Below are 23,378 nucleotides of genomic sequence, written 5' to 3'. Positions count from 1 at the left end.
TGATAGGAAACAATACTCACATCTTTCAATCTCTCAAAAGCGTTATTTATATTTACATTCCATAAAAAAAAATAATGTGTTGAATAACAAGTGGAAAAATCATACCCTTCTTAGTATTGTTGAGCAGCTTTTTGCATGTTTCCACTGGTAATTTGATGATTTATCTTTGGTAATGAGCTCCAAGTCTTCAACCTTTGAAGGCCTCCTTGCCATCACCATAATCTTTAGTTCCCTTCACAGATTCTTTATTAGATTCAAGTCAGGACCCTGGCTGATAAAAGTATTTGATAAAAGTAACATTATTTTAAATCTAAATCTGCCAGGGGTATAAATAATTCTGGGCCTAGCTGTCAGGTGTTTTGCAAAAGAAAAGACAAATTGATCATTTAGTAGTTGCATCTTTTATTCATTCAGTCTCCATTTACAGATTACATACTTTAGCTTTGCAGTAAAGCTTTTAAGCCAAATAAATATTTAGTTTTGACACAAAGTCAAACGCTTAAATGTTCCAGATAGGTCCACAGGATTTGTTTCCAAATTTTACATGACACAAATTTGTATTAAACTCTTGAGGTAAGGGTTCCTCTTCAGTAAACATATTTTTATGTCGTGATCTGCCACAAATTTAATTGAATTTCATTCAAATTTTATGTTAACTTTCATTTCAGGCATGTGACTCTGGACACTCTTCTTTGAGCTCATCTATATATTCAAAGCTATATTTTCATTATTATTATTATTCTAAAGCCATTGTACAGTTGTTTTGCAAAAGCAATGGTATTTTACTGGTTAATTTTCCTGAACTTTAGTTGTTTTTAAATTGACTTTACTTGGCCAACACATACACTCATAAAGGAAATTTGCTAATGGAAAATACTATCATTTAATTCTGAATTTTAGGGGTGACCACAGACAAAAGACAGTTTAGTCTAAAATGTCACCTTTCAGTTATTCTGTTTCATTTTCTACAACACTGTGAATCTGCGCCAGTAAAAGTCGTTTTAAAAACACCCACTGAAAAGACACACTTGCACATGCATACAGGAGAGACTCACTCTGCATCTGAAAGTAAAAAGAAATGCCATTTTAGGCCTTACACGGCACATATTTGACATCTTCGGGATTCAAACGGCAGATAAACACTCAAAGCAGCTGATCCAAACAGCCTCACATGCAAAAGCTAAACGTTGTTGTCTTTCATCACTGATACTGGAGTGAGAATCACAACATTTCACCTGGTTTAACTAGATTGAATGAAACTGACAGTATCTGATAGTATTGTACAGCAGTGATGTAGGGTTTTCTCCCCCCGACAGTGATAATAACCAGCGATGCGTTCCTGTACCTGTGTGTTCATTTGGTGATCGGATGTGCCAAAAATAACATAAATTAAACATAAGGTATGTGTTATAATTTCACCTTAAACATGTTAAGGAAGTGGAAACAAACAAGTCTATTTCCATTACAGTTGTTTTTACAAGTAGTGCTGATTGCTTCACATGATTCATATAGTTTTGCTTCCTTTCTATGTGCAAAAGCGTCTAGGCTCAAAAATAGGTGTAGTTTTATACATCAAGCACCTTGGTAACATAGCTTCATTTTTTTCTCAGTTATTTCCTATTGAGTTACAATCTTGACTTTAAGTTTGGCACTCAGTGAGTAATTTACATTAATTATGATAATGTTTGGTTCCTCTGCTGTCTTTACAGATGTTCTGCTCCACCATGCAGCTTTGCTTAAACAACCTGCTCACTCTAAGCTACATCAAGCTGCATAGAAACTCATCAACAGCTAAAAGTGACTGAGATCTTTAGCGTACAGTACATTTTTGTTTGCCGATTGCAGGCAAGCTTCAGGAGTACTATCATTGTAACGTACACAGACTTCATGGCTAAATTTAAGATTTATCATTTTCCTTCTCAGCAGTGATTACAGTGGCATAATCTTTGTGCTTAGTACTCCTGTTCACCCCCAAAAAGATGGATAACGATATGTCTGGGGATGCTGAACCTGCTTATTGTGTTGGACTTTATCTCCAAGAGCTTAACTTAAAGTACTGTTTGGGATTATTTAGGTGAAGTTCTGAGGAGATATTATTCGCAGTCAGCAGATTAGTTGCGGTTTTCCTAACAACCTAAGTCTGGAGATACAGAGAGTAGTTTTAATTGGCAGATTTATAACCAACCCCAATATTAAACTCATATTTTGAATTGTCGGGCTAATAATATCTTCCTTGTGGTGGTTTACTGAATTACTTTAGCGAGGTGAAAGAGTGATCAGTTTTCACCGATGAGTTAAGCTAACGATTAGTCATAGAAAGATGAGGTACAAAGGTGATTTCTGCTACCTTAAAGCAACGCCAACCTTAAAGGAATAGTTTGAATAATTTAAACTGAGATTTTAAGGAGATATTATTAGCCGTCGTATCTTAAAAAAAAAGATACACTTCCATTGGTGAGCTAAGCTAACAGCTAATCACAGCAGATTCAGGACCAAAGCAGATTTCTGTAGTTTGGATTAATTATAGCGAGGTTTTGGGGAGGTATTATTAGCAGTCAGTAGCCTTTAGCCTTCTATACGCCCTAGGTTTGGAGAAACAGTTTTCACCGATGAGTCAAGCTAATACCTAATAGGAGCAGGCTCAAGTCAAAGGCAGATTTGTTCCATTAATCCACAGACCCCAGCCACCCAGCTTTTTAAAGAAATGTGGTCTTTCTCTTGAAGATATTTTTATTAAATAAAGCTGGTTTTAAAGTTGGTTCATGCTGATTTACTATCCGGCCCACAAGCCATCATCCTTAAGAGATGTTCATTATTTATTATTTATTGCATTAATGTGTTTAAGTTAAGATATTCAAGTTCATATCTTATTTGCAATGAATAAGTCTAAATTACTTCAATCTGAAAAAGAATAAAAATAAAGATTAGTTCTGATCAGAGAACTAAAAGCCAGTCAGAGTGGGATCAGGTCCAAAGCAGATTTCTGCCACATCAGAACAACTCTGAACGTAAAGGGATAGCTTGATTTGTTTGAGGTGGGGTTCTGTGCAGTTATGTGCAATAAATATTTTAGTTGTAGTGAATAAGTTTAAATTACCTCGGTTTGAAGAATTAATTAAAATTAATTAAATTTATATTAATTAAATATTATTTCCACCCCAAGACTCAAGCTAACCGCTAACTAGAGTGTGGATGGTCTCAACGTAGATTTCTGCCATCTTAATACAACCCGAAACTTAGTTGTGTTCTGTGGACGGTTATATGAGCAGCCATTTTTCACCAACAGTGGGTTAGTCTGAATGACCTCTGACCTCAGAGAAACAAAGATTAGTTCTGACTGGAGAGTCAAGCTAACAGCAGGACCAGGTTGAAAGCAGATTTTTACCCCCACTTTAGCTAGCTGTTAGCATGAGTTTCTGGTCAGGAGTTCTTCAGTTTCTCTAAACAGAGATCACACAGTGAGCTTTTAATTGATAACTCCACAGAACCATTATGTTTAAAAAATGTTTTACTTGCAGATACATCCATTTTTATAAAACAAAGCACTCCTTTTTTCTTTACATTGATATACTCTGCAGTCCATAAGCTAACTCTTAAAAGTAATATTCTAGAGAACATTATTATTCAGTGTCTACTGCATTCATGTTTTCTTCAACGATTTGATATGCTGTCAGTTATCATGTTGGTGCATTGTTGTTGTTTTTAAATGTACTACTCAGTAATAACGCTTGTTTAAAGTTCTCCAAACGCAGAATGTAGATTGCACCTCTAAAACCTGACTCCAAAATTAGTAACATGCAACTTACAGCGAGGTGGTAAGTTAATATTTGGCAGCTGCCCAGCTAACAGGAGCCATTTCTATCCTGAGAGGTGGGACAGGAAATTATTCACACCCTATAAATAATTAGTGGACAAAATTGTCTTTTAGCTTTTTTCCTAATCATTGCATACTAAACTGGCTGGATGGACACGACATGTTTGTTGTTTTGTATGATGTCCAGCACCAACTCAAACTCTGTTTTATTACTTTTTTGTGTTTATCCATTTTGTTGATTTGACAAACAAAGTTACCCTGTGATATTAACTTATGAGGATTTCTGGAAGGCAAATAAATTGTGAATCAAGCAATCTACTTTAATTTTAAACACAAACATTAATTAGAAACTACCACATGGTAAAAATCAACTCATTATCTTTAGGACAGTGGCAATTTCCTATTTCCTAATTGGACATTTATGGGCAAAAAGACTTTAAATACATGAGGAGCAGACCTTAAAGTCTATTTAAAGACTTTACTCTGGATAACAGATTACCTTAAGTTTTAAATATTGCTCATAAATCATCAAAAAATAAGGTGTATGATGATTTGGAAATTCAAATAAGTTAGTTTGTAGTTTTCTGTTGCCTCCCTGCATTTCAAAGATTAATACCAGCTTGTTTTGTTTTTTTACACACAATGTAGAATCTTAACTTTCTTGAACTCTGAAGTCCATCACAGGGTTTGCTTCCTAAGGGTTCTGTCAGATTGATCTGCATGAACAACAAATCATCAATTAATATGATTTGTTGAACAAATATTCTCAAATGTAAACACAGTGTCGCCATAGTTTCACATGTATAGAGTGTGGTACTTTCACCGTTTGCAGCAGAGGTTACATGAACGCAGCATCTTTTAATGGCTGAATAGCGAAGTGTCAAGATCTCCCATTGCTCGATGAAGATGGCGGGGAAGATGAAGATCTGTCGGTTTCTCTCTGGTCACTTTCTTCTGACGGTATGACAGGGTTACTGCATGTTTAAAAGATAGAGACATAAGTGTTAGTGTCCATTCCTACAAAACAATTCATAAAACTAACACCAGGAAGAGTTTATTTTAGCTTGATAAAACAAAGGTTATTATAGGTGCCTTAAAAAATATTAAAATATAATTAAAAAGTTATTAATTTTAGTATATAAATTCAGAATCTAAATAATAGGTTCTTTCATGGATTAATTTAAATTATTTTAAGGGTTATGATGAACAGCTAACGAAAACCCCATATTCAGTTGATAAGATATTTAGAATATTATATTAGAACAAAGTGGGCTGCAAAGTTGTAACTTGTGGCATGAAAAACATTTTCACTCTTTCAAAGCACAACCTCACAACTTGCAAGGTGCAGATGATACCTGACAATGAGGCATACGATATTTTACAATCCTTTAGAGTCCAAACCTGCACCTGTTTAACCTTTGCTGATTACATTTCTTCAGTAAAATCTATCTAAAGAGGTAATTAAAAGACTCAAACTGTGTCAGTTTTGTCATCAACGTTTCTGTACATACCTCCACAATTTGAGTTTAAGTACTTTTATATCTACCATAAACCTTCCAAATATGTCTGCAGAAAATATTTATCATCATATTACAGGTTATGTTTATAGAGTTGACAATTATACACATTAAAAGTGCTAAAAACATTATTTTAGTATAATAAAAAACATAATAGCAAACCTGGAAAGTTCTGTAAATATCAAAAGAGAACATGCGGGCTGGTTAAATAAAGCCAAATGCAGGTGTGTGTTTGTACCTGTCTCCACTCTGAGTGATGAGCCTCCTGCAGGTCTCCATCTGAACATCCAGGCCCCTCTTCATCGAGCACATCTCCATGTACTCGTGCAGGTGCCGATTCATGTCGCTCTTGGCTGTGGCCAATTCCAGCTGATGGTTCATCCCAAAGATTCAAATCCATAAAAACACAGGCAATCAGGTTTAGTCCTACTAAAAAAAGGGTTCACGTTTAAAAGATTAGAAAATACTTTTTCAAATTCAACTTTATTAACTAAATCAAAATCCAACAAATCTAACATTTAATGGAGTCATTTTATTGGTCTCATTTTTAAGATTTCATACCACAATTATTGCAAGTTCCAAAAGTGCATGCAACACATATACAGAAAGCTGTGCTGGATCTATGTTTAGATGAAATGAGAAGGCAAAAAAATAAAAAAACAGAACTGAAAGAACAAAGGTAACACACATTGGCAGGAATCTTATTTAACATATTTGACTTTAAAACGTGTCTGACCTCAATCTGGTCAATTGTCTCTTGGTATTCCTTCTCGCGGGACTTGAACAGACATTCAGTGTCATTAATCACCTTTTCCAGACAGTCCTCCTCCCAGAGACAAACACAGAGCAGTGACATTTTGAGAATAGGAAAAGAAATATGTAGACATGATAAAATGTAGTAAGCATAAAATGAACCTGCCGTCAATAATCCGACACTGGAGAGACAACCATCCAACCATGGTTGTTTTATGCTCAGATTTCACTAATTAACACAGCTCTTCATTTCAAACTGACTGTTCAACAATGAAACAGCTGCTGAATGAAATCAAACACCTACATGCATTTTTTTTGGGAACAAACACAAAGTGCAGCAACAAAGGTTGCAAATGTATTAGAAACTGTCCCAGTATTACGAGACACAGCTCATGATATCAGGACCTTAAAAACTCTGTTGAAATCTGAAAACATATCGATTCAATGGAGTTAGATTTTAAGGGTGCCTGCAGACATTGCACTCGTCTCCTGTCTCTTTTGCTGCAATGGTAAAATGAACCAACCCTAATCTCTTTTTTTTCTTCTAGACAGATCTTCTTGTAATCTTATAAAGTGGTCCTGAACAGATTTCTGAAGGTCCTTCAAGGTTTTTCTTTGTTTTTTGGCTGCTTTGCATTTATTTTCAGTCCAGTTCTTGTACTTAATATAACATATTGTGCAGTGGGTGCTTAGAAACATTAGGAAAGTGAGCAAATGGAGGATAAAATGTGTTGTGTCAGTTATATCTTAAAGTAAAAAAATCTTAAAATCTCGGAATTATAAAATATAAATAAATCACAATTGGCTTTACTATAGTTTTTTAAAGCAGGTAAGTCATTTTAAAACACAGTTTTCTAAAACAAAAACAAACTTTTCAGTCATGCCTTTAAAACCAGATATAAGCTTTCATATAACAATGATACACAGTAGCTTATGTTACTGCATTGTCTGCAAATCCCTCACAGTAATCACAGATGGATTGTTTTCTTGATATTTTTATGGATAAATATGTAGCTGCTTATTGGCAACACAGAAAAAGGACGCAGCGGGCACTTTGCTAGAAAGTCCAGCTATGCAGGAATCTTGGGTGAGCTCTGTGGAAGTACAGGTGAAGAAAAACTGTCTATTAGAAACAGTTTTGACCCCACAGCTATGAAACAACTGGAACCTTGAATTTAAAAGAAGGAATCGAAATATAGTTCAAGCAGGGAATCAATAGCTAGACCATTGAGGCAATCGCAGGTGTTGTTTGTGAGAAGAACCTTTACCAGGTAAGAAAATGTTCTATTTATGCAGAGTTTTTATATAAAATCCATTCTCTTTTATGACAAGTACTATGCTGTGGTATACAGATTACATAAAATTTATGAATTATTTCCTTAAACAATTGTCTTGCATGTTTGGCCATGGTAATTAACTGTAGCAGTGAGTTCTCTCATTCTCTATGTCTGAGCCAATTGAATGAGAGAACATTTAAAGAGGAACTAAATCCCAAATCAACTTTTTTTGCAGATAAACCTTATAAACTGAGCCTTAAGTGTTACAGAGCTGTTTTTTAAATTCCATGTCTGCAGCTTGAACTGATAAGGTTCCTCAGGCCCTCTGTGCTCGATAAAATCTCTCTTAACCTCCGGTGACGGGGAGATGAAAAATCCTCCATGGTGAAACTACCAGTGTTGCTCTGCTCACTCTTCATGTTTCAATATGCCAAATTAAGCTAGCAACCACTTTCCCTCGTCCTCCTGACCACATATCTGCTTAACCGCCGCCACTCATGCCCACACTTTGCCCTGTCCACTTTGGTGGCATTTTTCAAAATTTGTCTGGCTGAGTTATTCTTTTACATGGGGTTTAGTTCCACTTTAACTGCAGATGTCGTCTAGGTATTTTACCTTGCCTTCCAAAAACAACAAGTACAGCATGAACTTCAAGTCACCAAAACGCATACTGTTGTAGGTAAGCTGACTTCAGACAACCCTATAGAGTTTGCATGGCTGGGCAGACAGCTTTGCTGGAATAACGTATTCAGATAAGTTAGAGGCTCAGTAGGCGATTCTTGTGACAGTTGTTAAAGAAATGGTAGTGCTGTTACCCGTGCACATTATTGCATATTATACCCATGCACAATGCTGTTCAGAACTGCAGCAAAAATTGCAACGTCTCACCATAATTTTTGTGTTTTATATTACAGTTTTTATCCCAAGTCATTTATCATTGAATTGCAGGGAGACTGGGCTCACCACAGAGGACTTTTAAATCCCTCTGTGCATGTTTGTTAGATCTCTACCCTAATGTTCTCAGACTTCTTTTTTCCTCCTCTTTTATTTTATGTTTAAATCATCAACAGGACAGTTTAGCATTGCTCTGAAACTAATCAGGTACAAGAATGAAAATAAAACAAAAGCTAAACAAAAGTCCAAAAAAGAACTTTGAAAGGCCTTCAGAACGTCTGCAAAACTCTCAGGTCACTATAAAGACCACTTTAAAAATTACCTCTGTCTGATCTGAAGCAATATATGAATAAATGAAGGTTGAGTCCAGACTTTTCCACAGTACTGCATTGTCAACAATCCTGAATTTGCAGCGCTACTCTCATCATTAAGAAGTCGTGTAATCTTTATTGTCCCTACAGGATACTGAGAATAAGCTGCATTTGAGAGCTGTTTCAGATTCTTTTTTCATTTAATTTTGAGATATTTGGACATTTTTCATCAATGCATACATACAGTATATACAGTATATTCAGGTCTACACTGCAGCATTGTTTTCTAAAAGTAACTCGAGTGGTTATAGCTTACCTCTCCTGGTGGGTGGGTGGGATCTGGAGGCAGAGTGCATCCTGGGAAATCCTCCCAAAGAAGCAGTGTCTCTTCAGTCTCCTCCCAGGCCAAACTATCACAGTCATCCTCAAACTCACATTCACGTCTGTGATCACAACAAAAACACATGCATTTGGTGATTATTAAAATGGGACTGAATTACACTCAGATAATTTTCTCTGCGGTAGAAGGAAGACCACTCACAGTTGAGTCAGCATCCTCTGCATCTCCTCGTTGATCTGATTGGCTGAAGAGCCAAAGTGCTCCTCTTCTTTAGCCACGCCCACGTCGCTTTCAGAGGTGCTGACAGGTTCGTCACATTCACTCCCATTAAAGGAGACGGGGGTTGGCTTACGCCGGATACTCAGAGATGATTGGTTGTTTGGAACCTGCAGTGACATTAAGATTTAGGAGATCCGACAAACACAGTCGATATTCATTAAATAAAATCAAATGTCTGAATACCTGATACATTTGGATCACATCTTCGCAGTTTCTCTGCTGTGCGACGTCACATAGACGAGCAGTGATGTCGATTCGCCGACAGATGTCCATGTCCACTTTCATGGCTTTCTCCTGGATTTTCGTGTCCAAATCAGACAAATTCTGCAGAGGACAGAAAAAGCCATCCTTTCCAAAATCATTGGAAAAAAAGACACTGCTGAAGATCCGACCAAAACATTTCTGCTCTTCTAATTGATTATTATTAAAGTATTAGTACAGTGCCATAAAATGTATTCATACACTTTTAATTTTTGGTTCACATTTTGACACATTACAACCAAAAACTTCAATGTAGCTTCATGAAGAACCAGAACATAGAAGACAGGTTCAGAGAGAAAGTTGTGGAGACATTTAAAGCAGGGTTGGGTTATAAAATAACATCCACAGCTTTGAGCATCACACGAAAAGCCCTTTTAAACCCATTAACTGTTAATAGAAAGAGTACGTAAACTGCAAACACGCCAAGACATGGCAATCACCCCTAAACTAACAGACCTGGCATGGAGAGAAATAATCTAATCGGAAGCTGGTCAGAGTTGAAGGAATAACGGATGGAGTTGAATGGACGGCAATCCTAGAAGAAAATCTGATCCAGGCTGGAAAATATTTGAAGCTCTGGTGGAGGTTTACCTTCCAGCAGGTCAACAACACTAAACATGTGGCCAGAGTACCAAGAGAAGGATTTAGATCAAAGCATTTTCATCTGTTAAAATGGCCCAGTCAAAGTCCAAACCAGAGTCTAATTGAAAATCTGTGGCAAAACCTATAAATTGTTTCAAATGTATGGCACAAGTTTTTTTTTTTTTATATTTCCAACAAGTTTTTAAAACAGTCTATCCATTTATTTCCCCTTTGTGTTGATCTACCACATAAAATAAAATGCATTGATGTTTATGTTCAGACAGAAAATCCAATAGGTATAAATATATTTGCAAGGCACCGCTGAGGAATGCTGAGGCTCAATAATTATTCACAGGTTTTAATTCAGTGTTACCTAACAAATATAATGAATAATAAATACACACATTTTTTTTTAGGAAAAGCAAATACCGCAGTCTGTTAAATGACGAAAAAAAAAAAGATTCTAAAACAAAAGCAATGATCATCTCATGACTTTATTCACTCTGCTCACATTGCTCATGAGGCCTTTGAAGAGGACCAGCTCTGCCTTCAGCTGCTGCACCCTGAGAGACAGCTCGTCCTGGCAGCCCTCACTCTCCTGCAGGTCCTGCACATATGAAAGTAATCACAAACAATATTTCTACAAACACCTGCAGTGATGTCCATATGTAACATGCCAAGGAGAACATGGTAACAAAATAAAAGCTTTTATTTTTTAGCAAAGTGTACAGTAACACTCTGGATGCATATTGAGTTGTGGAGAACTCTAAAGGTATCTTTCTTCTGACTTCTGCAGGTACCCAGCGACTATGGTCAGGCTCTTATCTTTCTGCAGTGGTGTTTTTTGCTTTTTGCGGTCAATCCGACTATGTAATACTGCCATCTAAACGGGGTCAAGTTAAGATTCCTGGAAATGCTGCATGTAAGTATAAGAAACCATGCACATACAGGAAATGTACGCAGAACAAAGCCCAACTGCAGGAAGTACAAATATAGCAATCAGAGATAAGCATCTAAGTTGTGAGTTTGTCTTCTTTGTGGTTGTTTTTTCTTTTAGAAAAATTGTTAAATGATTTCAAAATAATGATTGGTAGAGATCAACAGCTGCAAAATGCATCATTAAGTATTTCTTTTTCTTATTTTTGAGGAAGGTGCCACAGGAAGATGAAAGAAAATTATGAATGCCGGCAAAGGATGAAGGTCATTGCTCATCACATTCATCGCGAAGCTTTGGGATGAATTTTTCCAACCAATAAATTAGTTCAATAAATAAGTTCAAATGAAATATGGTACAGTTAACTAAACTGATACTTGGCTTTTCAACCTGAAGATTGGTCAAATATCACTTTTATCATGATTGACCTTAGATTTCATATAATCACAACCACCAACTGCCTTCACTTCAAGTTTTCATGGTAAAATATTAATATTTTCATGCAGGAACTTTTTTGCATCATAGTGTTACCTCTTGAAGATCTGCAATCTTCTGTTGCAGGTCCATCCTCATTGTGTATTCTTCCTCCCATCTAAAAGACGCACATGCCAGGGTAAGTAGGAGTTTCAGTCAGCTTATATTTTAGCATCTTAATGCAAGCCATTATCAAGTGCAATGAAACATACAAATTCTCTATAAAAGATCTTAATATGCAGTAATATGTTTACTGGACATGGAGGACGACACAACATTTGACAAAGTAAAGAAAACTGTGTCAATGATGTTTACAAAAAGACCTATTGATCCGATGTGTTCCTTGGAGAAACAGAGCTGGACCTTGTTGAGGAGTATCTTGGGGTCACCTTGGACACAGCACTTTCTTTTTAAAAGCATGTTAAACTCAATGCTAATGCAATCAAGTTCAATTTACAGAACTTCAAACAAATCAGGCCATCTGTGACAATAGACTCAGCAAAAATGTTTTTACATTCAATAATATTTTCACATATAGACTAGTCACTTACTAGAAAAACAAACCGAAAGTCTATAGAAACCCTTCATAAAGAGTCAGTCAAAATTTTAGATCGAAAGTCTTTGTCACATTATTGCAATGTCCTTGAGAAATGCAAAATGATCAATTTTCAAAACTTCATTATTTTCAAATTGTTGCCTTATTTACAAAATCCTTCATGGTTTGGCCACTTTCTAAATATATTAAAGCTGAACCAGTGAAGGGTCTCAGCACTAGAGCCTCTTCTAGAGGAGATGTTGAGATCTCACACAGATGAACAACATTTGGACAAACTTTACTGTTGGTGAGAGGAGCCAACAAATATAAGAAAATGCCCACCTTACCTATTTTTAAAAAACTTTAATTTTTTCTTAAAGTAAATCAGTCCTGTTCTCATTTTTAACTACGATTGTGTCTGTGCAGGTTTTCTATATCTACGCTTGAAGTACAGGGGTTGGACAATGAAACTGAAACCCCTGGTTTTAGACCACAATAATTTATTAGTATGATGTAGGGCCTCCTTTTGTGGCCAATACAGCATCAATTCGTCTTGGGAATGACATATACAAGTCCTGCACAGTGGTCAGAGGGATTTTAAGCCATTCTTCTTGCAGGATAGTGGCCAGGTCACTACGTGATACTGGTAGAGGAAAACGTTTCCTGACTCGCTCCTCCAAAACACCCCAAAGTGGCTCAATAATATTTAGATCTGGTGACTGTGCAGGCCATGGGAGATGTTCAACTTCACTTTCATGTTCATCAAACCAATCTTTCACCAGTCTTGCTGTGTGTATTGGTGCATTGTCATCCTGATACACGGCACCACCTTCAGGATACAATGTTTGAACCATTGGATGCACATGGTCCTCAAGAATGGTTCGGTAGTCCTTGGCAGTGACGCGCCCATCTAGCACAAGTATTGACCCAAGGGAATGTCATGATATGGCAGCCCAAACCATCACTGATCCACCCCCCTGCTTCACTCTGGGCATGCAACAGTCTGGGTGGTAGGCTTCTTTGGGGCTTCTCCACACCGTAACTCTCCCGGATGTGGGGAAAACAGTAAAGGTGGACTCATTAGAGAACAATACATGTTTCACATTGTCCACAGCCCAAGATTTGTGCTCCTTGCACCATTGAAACCAACGTTTGGTATTGGCATGGGTGACCAAAGGTTTGGCTATAGCAGCCCGGCCGTGTATATTGACCCTGTGGAGCTCCCGACGGACAGTTCTGGTGGAAACAGGAGAGTTGAGGTGCACATTTAATTCTGCCGTGATTTGGGCAGGCGTGGTTTTATGTTTTTTGGATACAATCCGGGTTAGCACCCGAACATCCCTTTCAGACAGCTTCCTCTTGCGTCCACAGTTAATCCTGTTGGATGTGGTTCATCCTTCTTGGTGGTATGCTGACATTACCCTGGATACCGTGGCTCTTGATACATCACAAAGACTTGCTGTCTTGGTCACAGATGCGCCAGCAAGACGTGCACCAACAATTTGTCATCTTTTGAACTCTGGTATGTCACCCATAATGTTGTGTGTATTTCAATATTTTGAGCAAAACTGTGCTCTTACCCTGCTAATTGAACCTTCACACTCTGCTCTTACTGGTGCAATGTGCAATCAATGAAGACTGGCTACCAGGCTGGTCCAATTTAGCCATGAAACCTCCCCACACTAAAATGACAGGTGTTTCAGTTTCATTGTCCAACCCCTGTATGTGTTTGTTGTATGTGCTGTGTCTGTATCGGGACAACTTTGCTACAATCTAGCACATTTAAAATTTGTGTACAATTTAGATAGGATTGTTCATTAATGTGCACTGTCCCGATCAAATAAATAAATAAATAAAATATTGTCCTTGAGAAACGTTACACCACATCCCATAATTCCAGATATGATCCAACAGAAGGAATATTTTCTAAGGCACTCCTGATGGCCACTGAATCAGCAGACTGAAAACTGCCTTTGGCTCCCCTAAATCCCAAAAAACAACCAACACCACCACCTTGCTTTTATCATCTAAGAAATCTCAATAATGATCTCTCCGATTTATTATTTACAAATGAGATCAAGTAGGAAAAATATTATTTTAAAGAGACTGTTTTTCAAGTTAAATCTTAAAATAAATTTTGTGATGATAATTTGATATGCAATGTTTGTTAGCAGCACGGTGGCGCAGTTGGAAGAACTGTTGCCTAGCAGCAAGAAGGTCCTGGGTTTGACTTCCTGTCAGGTGTCTTTCTGCATGGAGTTTGCAAGTTCTCCCCGTGCATGCATGGGTTCTCTCGGGGTACTCTGGCTTCCTCCCACAGTCCAAAAACATGCTTGTTAGGTTTATTGGTCGCTCTAAATAGCCCTTAGGTATGCATAGGTTTGTCATGTGTGTGTTGTGTGTGTGTTGCCCTGCAATGGACTAGCGACTTGTCCAGGGTGTACCCCGCCTCTGGCTAGTAGCCTGCTGGAGATGGGCACTAGCTCCCCAACGACCCTAATCGGAAGAAGTGGGTATAGAAGATGGAAGGGTGTTTTCTTAATTTCAATGCACATTGTTTGAACTCAAAAGGCATAAATCTCGATAAATACCTTTCCTTTACAAGATGAGCAAAAGAATGTAAAAAAAATCACTAAAGTTTGGCGTAGCGCTGGTGGTGAAGGGGTTTAAGCGCACAACCCATATACAGAGGCTTTAGTCCTGGACGCGACCATCCCGGGTTCGAGGGCCCAGCGATATTTGCCTCATGTCTTCTCCTCTCTCTCTGCCCCCATTTCCTGTTTAACTACTGTCAAAAAATACTGGGAAAAATAAATAAAAGCCACTAGTGCTGCAAAATAGTATTAAACAAAACACAAAAGTTGGAAAAATGTTAAAAAGATTTTCCTAAAATGGAGATTACAGAGAATTTTCTTATTTCTCCCTCTGCTGTACACACCACCATAAAATGATTGATGGAGGAATCTATGCTTGAAAGGAAAATTTCATGCAAGCCTGAAATGACACTCATGATCTCCAACAAGAAGAGTAATTTAGCAACAGCTCATATTGTGCTCCATAGTAGACAGAGACAATGGAAAATAAATGCAGGACAGAGACACCAGATGGAGGCTGATGGTTTAAACTATAGGTGTTACATTACAAAAACACAAAATAAACCAAGACGATCCAGGTCAAAGCTGTGCACACGCTAAAGACATGGCAGCAGAAAAAGGGAGACAGAGATACTGAACAAGCATTTCTGAGTTCTCACCTGTTCCCAGAAACTACAAATAAATTTTGAAAAGCAGCTAGAGTGCCTTGCAACACAAATTTCAATGTATTTTATACAAAATGTATTCTATAGGCCAGCACAAAGTAGTGGAGTTTGCAAATAAAAACCTTAAAATGTGGCGAGTATTTATATTCAGCCCTCTTTATTCCAATATCCCTAAATAAATTAATTTGCCTCTACTTGCCTTGAGATGTCTCTTAATTAGTCAATCCAGTTCATCTGCGTGTAATTTCATCTCAGTATAGATACAGCTGCTCTGTGAAGGCCACAGAAGGTTGTTAGAGAACATTAGTGAACAAACTGCATCATTAAAAGCAAGTAACACAGCAGACAAGTCAGGGAGGAAAGTTGTGGAGACGTTTAAAGCAGGGCTAGGTTAGAAAACCAGATCCTTAGCTTTGAACATCCCACAAAGCTCTATTCAACTCATCATTTCAAAATTAAAAACTATGGCAGTCTTCCAAACATACCAAAATATGACCCTCCACCTAAACTTACAGGCCAGGCAAGGAGAGCATTAATTAGGGAGGCAGCTGAGAGGAGCTGCAACGATCCACAGCTCAGGTGGAAGACATTTTTGCCAGGACATCTATTAATCATTTAGTGCACGAATCTGGCATTTTTCTTAAAATGACAGAAACAAAGCCATTGTTTAAAGAAAGCCAAAAGAAGCCCAGTTTGAATTTTGCCAAAAGTATTTTGGCCCATGTAGGACACATTTAATATGTGTAAGACAGTGCTCTGGGTGGAGGACACTACAACTGAACCTTTAGCTATGTCTTGTGGAAAACCTTCACATCAACCTGAACACCCAATCTTCATGGCGGAATACGGTGGTGGCAGCATCAACCAACAGTGGTGATTGCTTTTCTTCATCAGGGACAGGGAAGCTGCTCAGAAGATTGATGGAGCTAAATACAGGGCAATCAGAAGAAAACACTCCTGCGTTAGTTTTTCAGTTCAAATTTCTGTGAATTCAGATTAAGCCCTGAGTGGGTTGATCATTTTAATTTTCATCAGATGATGTGGCATCCTAGATATTCAACATGATTTGGTTTCCAATTGAGATCTGATGTGTTTCAAAGTGTTTTTTTGAGCAGTGTATTATTTCAAAAGTAACTCTCAAGAAAATGAATAACTTTAAAGCTTGACAATCATTTATTTGTTTTCGTGCTGCATGAAAAAGAAACAACCATGACTAACTATAGAAAAGTGTGACAACTGAGGGCTTTGCCGGCTTCCTGACTGAGGATTCACATGCAGCTGTTCATATGATTGGCTCAGAAATCTAAACTTTAATCCACTTAAAAGCCACAGTATCAAATCTCTGTGTCTCTGAGTCTGTGACCTCACACCACATACCCTCATGAGGGGAAAGTCCACACTCTGCATTCTGCTAAAAACTCCATGCAAATTGCACAATGCTGCAGAACACAAAGCCCATTAGGGAATACTAAATCTGAAAGTATTTCAGTCATGAAGCAGTCGTATGGGGGACGCTCATTTGATGGGTGAGGCACCAAAGTCGAGGAGTGCAGAGACCCCCTCCTTTGAGCTGTTACAGCTTTGCAGTGCATGCTGCATTGCAGATACTATGTATGTGTGCGTGTTTGTGGGGGGGGGGGTTGCTGCGCAATGGAAGAAACCACTTGAAAATGTGAGCAAAGGAGAGGAAGTGGGATGTTTGAGACTGGTTTTCTCAAGTAAAGGTGAGCTGAAATAGAGAGTGTGGTTACCAAAGTGGAGGGAAGTGAGGGGCACTAACACAGAAAAAGTAAAGGTGGAAGATAATTTACATAAAAGACATCAAGACTAGGGGAAAAGAGGTTTTGAACAATGCACGCTGCAGCAACCTTGCTTTTATTTAGGCAGGACAAATAAATATCAACATTTGAGAAAACGCTGAGCCCTGATTTAAGGATCTCATCAGGCAAAAAGACACTGAATAGGGCTCTCAAAACTTGTTGTGTCAGCTTACAAACATTATTTCAGCCTCTTTAGTGTTCATGTGCAAAGAAAGCAGGAGTCTGAGCCATGTCACATTCCTGAGTGGCTGCAGTCATCCCTCTTTGCCCACAAAGAGCCGCTATAATGTAGTCAGGATGGTCTCAGAAGAATGCAGCGCTGCTCGCTCAGATACAATGCGAGGGCATGCGGTCATAAACTTGCAGGAACACGAGGCCTGTTGAAGGTCACTCAGAGAAGACAATAACTAACTGTGTCTTATATTGAAAATGGGATTTGAAGGTGTATTCCATCCGGAAAAATTAGGCTGGCACATCGGCTTAATGGGATAGTTCGGGATTTTCAAAGTTACCGGTAGGTTCTATTGCAAGGCTATAAGGAGTAAGTAGATAATTCTCTTTAAGTATTCATTCAGTATAGATCAGGATTGGGTGGCCTTTGAACTAAGGCTAATGGCTACTCAAACTTTTACCATCTCAAAGGTAAAACACTTTATTGTCTATTAAATGGACTGCAAATTATTATTTCTCTTCAGCATCTAGCAATACAAACCCATAAAAATCAATCCCGAAATCCAAAAAGGACACAGCCAAAATAAATAAAACACCTTTGGCATCATGGCAGATTATTCTGACGCTATTTTATGAACCTTTAAACTGCTGTCCTATTTGCATTGGCTTTTCTTTCACAGAAAAATAAATTGTTTACAAGGCGATGCGTCATCATTAATCTCCCCATATGAAACATATTTATGGTTGGAAAACAAAAGCAAATCTATATATTATGTTCCATTTATCAAAAAGGTTGAGGGGGTACCAGGCCCACGAGGGAAGCCTTGACATCCCCCCCCCCCCCAGCTCATTCTGGAGGATCCAAAGGCATTCCCAGGCCAGAAGGGATATGCAGGGGCTTTTCCCACTGATCCAGTCCCAGTGCTTGACTGGTGCTGGTGCTTATTTAACACCAGTTCTTTGTGTTGCCACAAAGACCAATTCTATCTGGTCCTGAAAATCCGACACTCAACCAGTACCAGTTTGCTTCTGGAACAGAGAAAAACAATAAACGCTTTCATCCGGAGCTAGAGGTTGGCTCACGGAGAACAGCAGCCAATTAAAAACGTTTTGAGCGGCATTCTTAAAACTCCAGGGTTTACTTTCGTAATAGATCAGTCAACGTTAAAATAAAATGAAAACTGTAAAACTCCAGAGCTCCAACTATAATGAAATGTTGAATTAGCATCGATGCTGATTTTAAGTAGGTCAATAAGCCGTTTACAGCTGCTCTCAGAGCTGACTACTTTTCCCTGACTCAGTTTTTTAACTAATGGGATTTTTAATATCACCAGGTGTGTGTAGGTGTAAATAAATCTGAAGCATTCATAAACACCACTGGATCTTTAAAATGGTAGGATTCTATTAAGGTGAAGTTATTAGCAAATCTGTTTGCCGAGATACTGGGATAAATAATGTTATTAATGTGGTTAAATTAGGAGGAAGGTCAAACGATAACTGGATGTGATATCTTAAATGACATGGCTCTAACTTGGATCTCAGTGGATAGTGGGAAAGCAAACCGGTTCCTTTACAGAACCAGGTAAGAATTAGCTCTAGAACCAGCCCTGGTTAAGAACTGGAACTTCTTTGGTGGAAAGTCCTATAGTCCCTCGAGTTGGTCCTGAGTCGGCCCAGGATCTTGTCACAGTGGGAAGTGCCTGGTCATGATCCATTTCTCGTCACGACAGGTGGGGGTCAGAACATAGATGGACCTGTGAAACAAGAGCTTTTCTTTTTTCTTCACCTTGACACACTTAATGCAGGCATCTGGAGAACTGCAGACAAAGATCCAATCCATCTCCAGCTTTTCTTGTCATCACTCGTGAACAAGACACCAAGTAACTTAAACGCCGCTCCTTGAAGCACAGACTGCTAATCTGACCAACTTTATGGTTGAAAACCATGGTCTTAGACTGGCTGTTTCACATCTAACAGTGCACACTAAAAGCCATGGCATACAGACGCCAACAAAGCCGTATCATCTTCAGTAAGCCAATTCAAGAGCGTGATGTTTCAGGGACACACCAGACACCTTCCACCACACCAATACACCTGAGATCTCATCAGTAAATACCATAAACAGGATGGGCGACAAAGGGCAGCCCTGGTGAAGTCCAAACCACACTGGGAACCACCTCAAACATGTAAACACATACAGTGACAAGTAAAGCTGTTTAAAAAGCCAATATTTGTAGTTTAGTTGAATACTATTTTATTCTATCAGTTACTCTGACTGGACGCGCTAACATTTTCCATTATCAGTATCACTAGTGTTTGACGCAGGAACATAATTGGTGACTCACTGCTGCCAAGGTTCATTTCCTGTGTTGATTATCATTGCCTTCTATGTAGAGTGGTAAAAGTGCTAAAATACAGTTTGCAGAAATATTTTTGAGAGTTATTTTAAGATGCTAGAAGTCAGCTTTGGTCTTGGTCCCTCTCGGATTAGCCATTAGCTTCACCTTCAGCCTCTGAAACCAACAAATCTAAATAAAATAGCTGCAGACTCAACACCACTCTAAGGCCCCACAGTTTGAAACCCCTTTCCATTTATACTTGATATTCCAACCAGATGGTGCATCTGCAAAAGATACCAAGGCCAAGCTCCCAAAAAATTAACTAACTGGGCACGGACTAAATGTGACGAGGCCAGAGAACAACGTCTGCAAACATATATTTCTCACTAATCTGGATTTATACCAAGAGTGGGATTTATGCTATAAGAGTTATCAACTGCAGGTTAGATATTAACTACCTTTACGCTTTCAACAGAACCCCATATGAAAAATCCTGAATTATCTCTTTAAAGAGAAAGTCACATTGAACGCATTGCAGCAGTAAACTGTTGTTCTAAGGGGAACATTGCTGAATGATGTCATCTCACAGCTATGGCCTAAATCTGGCCCACATGATGATATTTAAAATTGAGCAATAGAAATGCTCAATTTTAACCAACAATAAACCAAAGAAACAGACAGAAGTTGCTCATTTTGCATTCAGGATCAAACCTAATAAACTTCAGCTGCATTTTAGGAAATGAGTGACACCACCTGGCCTATCTGCAGTCTCAACAATCATTCAGATTTATGTTTAGCTCCTCACATGTGCATATTTTCCTGTTCATTTGTAGCAGCAGCACCTGCCGTTGTGGTAAAAGCATGAGGTGAATGCATACCAAGCAGGAGGTGCAGGACGGACAGATTTTGTGCTGATTCTGCAGCTGTCTCCTGCTGAAGACAGCTGATCTGCAGCTGCTTAACTTCCCTGCTCACTTCAAAGTAGCCAGACAATGAAAAAAAAACACTCAAGAAATAATTCTGCAATGAGAGGATTTGCAGTAAAAGAGGGAAATTAAAGTGTTTTATTCTGTTTACCTGCGTTTGTACTCATCTCTCTCCCTCTTCACCTTGGCTAGGACATTGTATAGAGCTCTAATCTCTGGGGTGATGGTGTCGATCTGGACCCCGACTCCATCCGGATGCACCCAGGACACTCCGGGGCTGGTCAGGCGCTCTGTTCCTGGGCCAAACTTACGGGGGTGGTTGTAAGACCAGATGGTCCCCGGGAGGAATCGTGGAGGAGGGTTGGTAGAGCAGCTTTGTGTTGTTTTATTTAACACCGGAGAGTCCACACAGGGGGACGACTGGCTGATGGTGATGGCTGGATTACAGGTGGCATTGGTTTGGGTTAAACTGGGGTTTTCAGTAGCTGCTGGTGGGAATGTTGTTGCAAGTGATGGTGGGAACAAGCTTGTGGGCCTCCTTGCTGAGTTGTTGGTGTTGTGAAAGGGAAGAGAACCTGGCCTGAGTGGGATGGTCCCCACAAACCCAGTCTGTACACCTGCCTCCTGGGTATGCAGCTTGTTCTCACAGCATCCACTCTGACAGCCTTTGTTGGCATCCAGAGCCTGCTGCAGCTGCTTCTCCAATATCTTATTCCTGCGCTCCAGTTCATGCACTTTGGCCAGAAAGCATCGGAATCTCAGATTGAGGGTCTTGAGGACGCTGATGTTGGAGCCCAGGTCGTTTCTGAGGGCCATGGCTGCAGGGGGGTGCGGCTTCTGCTGCGGCGGCACTGCGCGATGCTGATAGTGGCTGCTGTGGGTGTGGTGGAGGTAAGGGGAGCTCTGCGGTTGTCCCGGCTGGTCGGGCACCGGGACGGCCTGATCAAGCAGCAGAAGGGACGCCGGGTCCGGTCCACCAAACGCGGCTTCAGGAAGAAGAGCGGAAGGGGAGTCAGGGTGTCCGGGGCCCGGGCTCTGCTGGGGGTGCTGTTGGAGAGGCGTGTTGGCCCCCAACAAAGGATTCATACTATGGTATTTAAAACTGAAGCGCTGCAGATCTGGCATGAACTCGGGCGGAAAAACGTCTTACTACAGCAGAATATTATTTCAGGATAAATTACACTCTACAGCAGAGGACAGTCTGTAAAAACAGCGTAAAGCGCCACTGTTTTAGCTGATTAGGTAAGCGTGTATAAATAAAAACCTGATCCTTAAAGCCCGGAGGTCTTAACGTCGGCTGTTGCTGCTGCTGGATCTCTGATCTCTGACGCTCCACAATAACAACAGCAAAAATGGAGCCGAAAACCAGCAGAGGTGGACTCTACCGAACAAATAAGAGATGTCCTGCAAAATAAACAATAAAACGAAAAGGAAAAGACGGAGAGGATGAATGAACAACAAACAAATCCAGCTTCTCTGCGTTAATCGAGTCCAGGCTGGAAGAAGTAACCGCAAGCAGGAGCAAGTGCTGCGGGATTGGTCGATCGTCCTACCGTAAATACACGAATAGAGGAGCGCAAAAATCCCTAAAGCTCATTAGTATTTTTACCCTTTACTCATTTTGACACATTACAACCAAACACTTCACTGTATTTGCTTTTAATTCGTTTGTTACATGAATAAAACCATTTAAAAACAGAAGATTCTGCATTTGTGTTCAGACCCAGTGCAACCGATTTCTTTCAGATTACATCATACATAAACCTGTTTCAGTGAGCAAATCGCATGAAAACCAAGGAACACACCAGACATGTTGGGGAATAAACCAGATGTCAACCTTTGAACATCTCACAGAGCCCTGCTCTATCAACCGGAAACAGTGTTGCTGACATGCCGGCCAAGGAGAGCATTTTTCAAAGAAGCAGCCAGGAGACCCTTGGGGACTCTGGAGGAGCTGCACAGATCCACATCTCAGGTGATTAAATCTGTTGTCAGGAAAGATATTAGTCATGCACTCTATATAGCTGGCATTGATGGAAGAGTGGCAAAAAGAAAACCATTGCTGGAGAAAAGCTTATGGAACCTGGTGTTCTGGTCAGAAGAGCCCAAAGTTGACCTTTTTGGCCTAAATGTAAAGCATTATGTGTTTCCCGGTCATGGACACACCCTCCTCACAGTGACACATGGTGGCAGCATCAGGCTGTGGGGATGCTTTTTTACAGCAGAGACAGGGAAGCAAGTCCCAGTTTAACTGAAGATGGATGATGCTAAACACAGGGCAATGTTGGAAGAAAATCCTCATAAACAGATTTTTTCTTTGGTTACAGTTGATCCAAACACAGAAAGACAGTTTATCAGTTTTAGTTCAGCCTTTATTTCAGTGATGGTGTCCTGCATGGTTTGTAGGGTGTTGTGTACACAAGCTGAAACCAGCTCTCAAGCCTCCAAGCCAGGCTTAACATCTTTAGCCCTTTTAGCCTACATATGTTTGATTTTGCCTTATTTAGACATCAGTCTCCAGAACACTTGAGTTTCGATTTACTTTAAGGAACTTCTAAAAGGAGCATTTATAATTTCATATTCATGAAACAATGGGGATAGATAAACTATTTAAATAAATTCAGCATGTAAATAGTGAGGTTTTTATGCTAGCATTTAAAAACATTGGACAATTTTATAAATATTCTGATAATGTATAGATCAACTGCATTTTGTATGGATATTTTGATCTTATTTTTCATGCTGACAATATTTCTGAACAGGACCATCATTTAGACTAGCTTTTATATATGCAAAGAAGAGCCAAAAATTTACTTTGAAAAAAAAAAAATCGGATAACAAAAAATTGTGCTTTTTATTTAGTATAAATTTTAAGAGGCTGTCTTTAACTGT

The 23,378-nt window shown here is 39.2% G+C and overlaps 1 protein-coding gene across 1 annotated transcript; it reads right to left on the bottom strand.

Moving 5' to 3' along the window:
* Window positions 1–385: 385 nt before the first annotated feature.
* Window positions 386–22,177, bottom strand: LOC124865675 (non-homologous end joining factor IFFO1-like). The gene is made up of 9 exons (XM_047360978.1): window positions 20,638–22,177; window positions 11,494–11,554; window positions 10,540–10,635; window positions 9,369–9,509; window positions 9,108–9,292; window positions 8,883–9,009; window positions 6,068–6,157; window positions 5,570–5,700; window positions 386–4,788 (listed from the first exon to the last, which is right to left on the bottom strand). The coding sequence occupies exons 1-9, from the start codon at window positions 21,609–21,611 to the stop codon at window positions 4,695–4,697; spliced, it is 1,899 nt and encodes a 632-aa protein (XP_047216934.1). The 5' UTR covers window positions 21,612–22,177; the 3' UTR covers window positions 386–4,694.
* Window positions 22,178–23,378: the final 1,201 nt, after the last annotated feature.

Source organism: Girardinichthys multiradiatus, chromosome 3 (assembly GCF_021462225.1).
Source record: "Girardinichthys multiradiatus isolate DD_20200921_A chromosome 3, DD_fGirMul_XY1, whole genome shotgun sequence".
Classification (NCBI taxonomy): Eukaryota; Metazoa; Chordata; class Actinopteri; order Cyprinodontiformes; family Goodeidae; genus Girardinichthys; species Girardinichthys multiradiatus.
This window is presented reverse-complemented; position numbering and strand designations above follow the sequence as displayed.

What these genes read in the sequence shown, in the direction of transcription:
- LOC124865675 (XM_047360978.1), bottom strand. Translation starts at nt 21,611, where the DNA reads ATGCCAGATCTGCAGCGCTTCAGTTTTAAATACCATAGTATGAATCCT. An exon ending in AGAGATGAGTACAAACGCAG is followed by an intron (nt 11,555 to 20,637) that starts GTAAACAGAATA and finishes TGCGTCTTTTAG; the next exon opens with ATGGGAGGAAGAATACACAA. An exon ending in ATGTGATCCAAATGTATCAG is followed by an intron (nt 9,293 to 9,368) that starts GTATTCAGACAT and finishes ATGTCACTGCAG; the next exon opens with GTTCCAAACAACCAATCATC.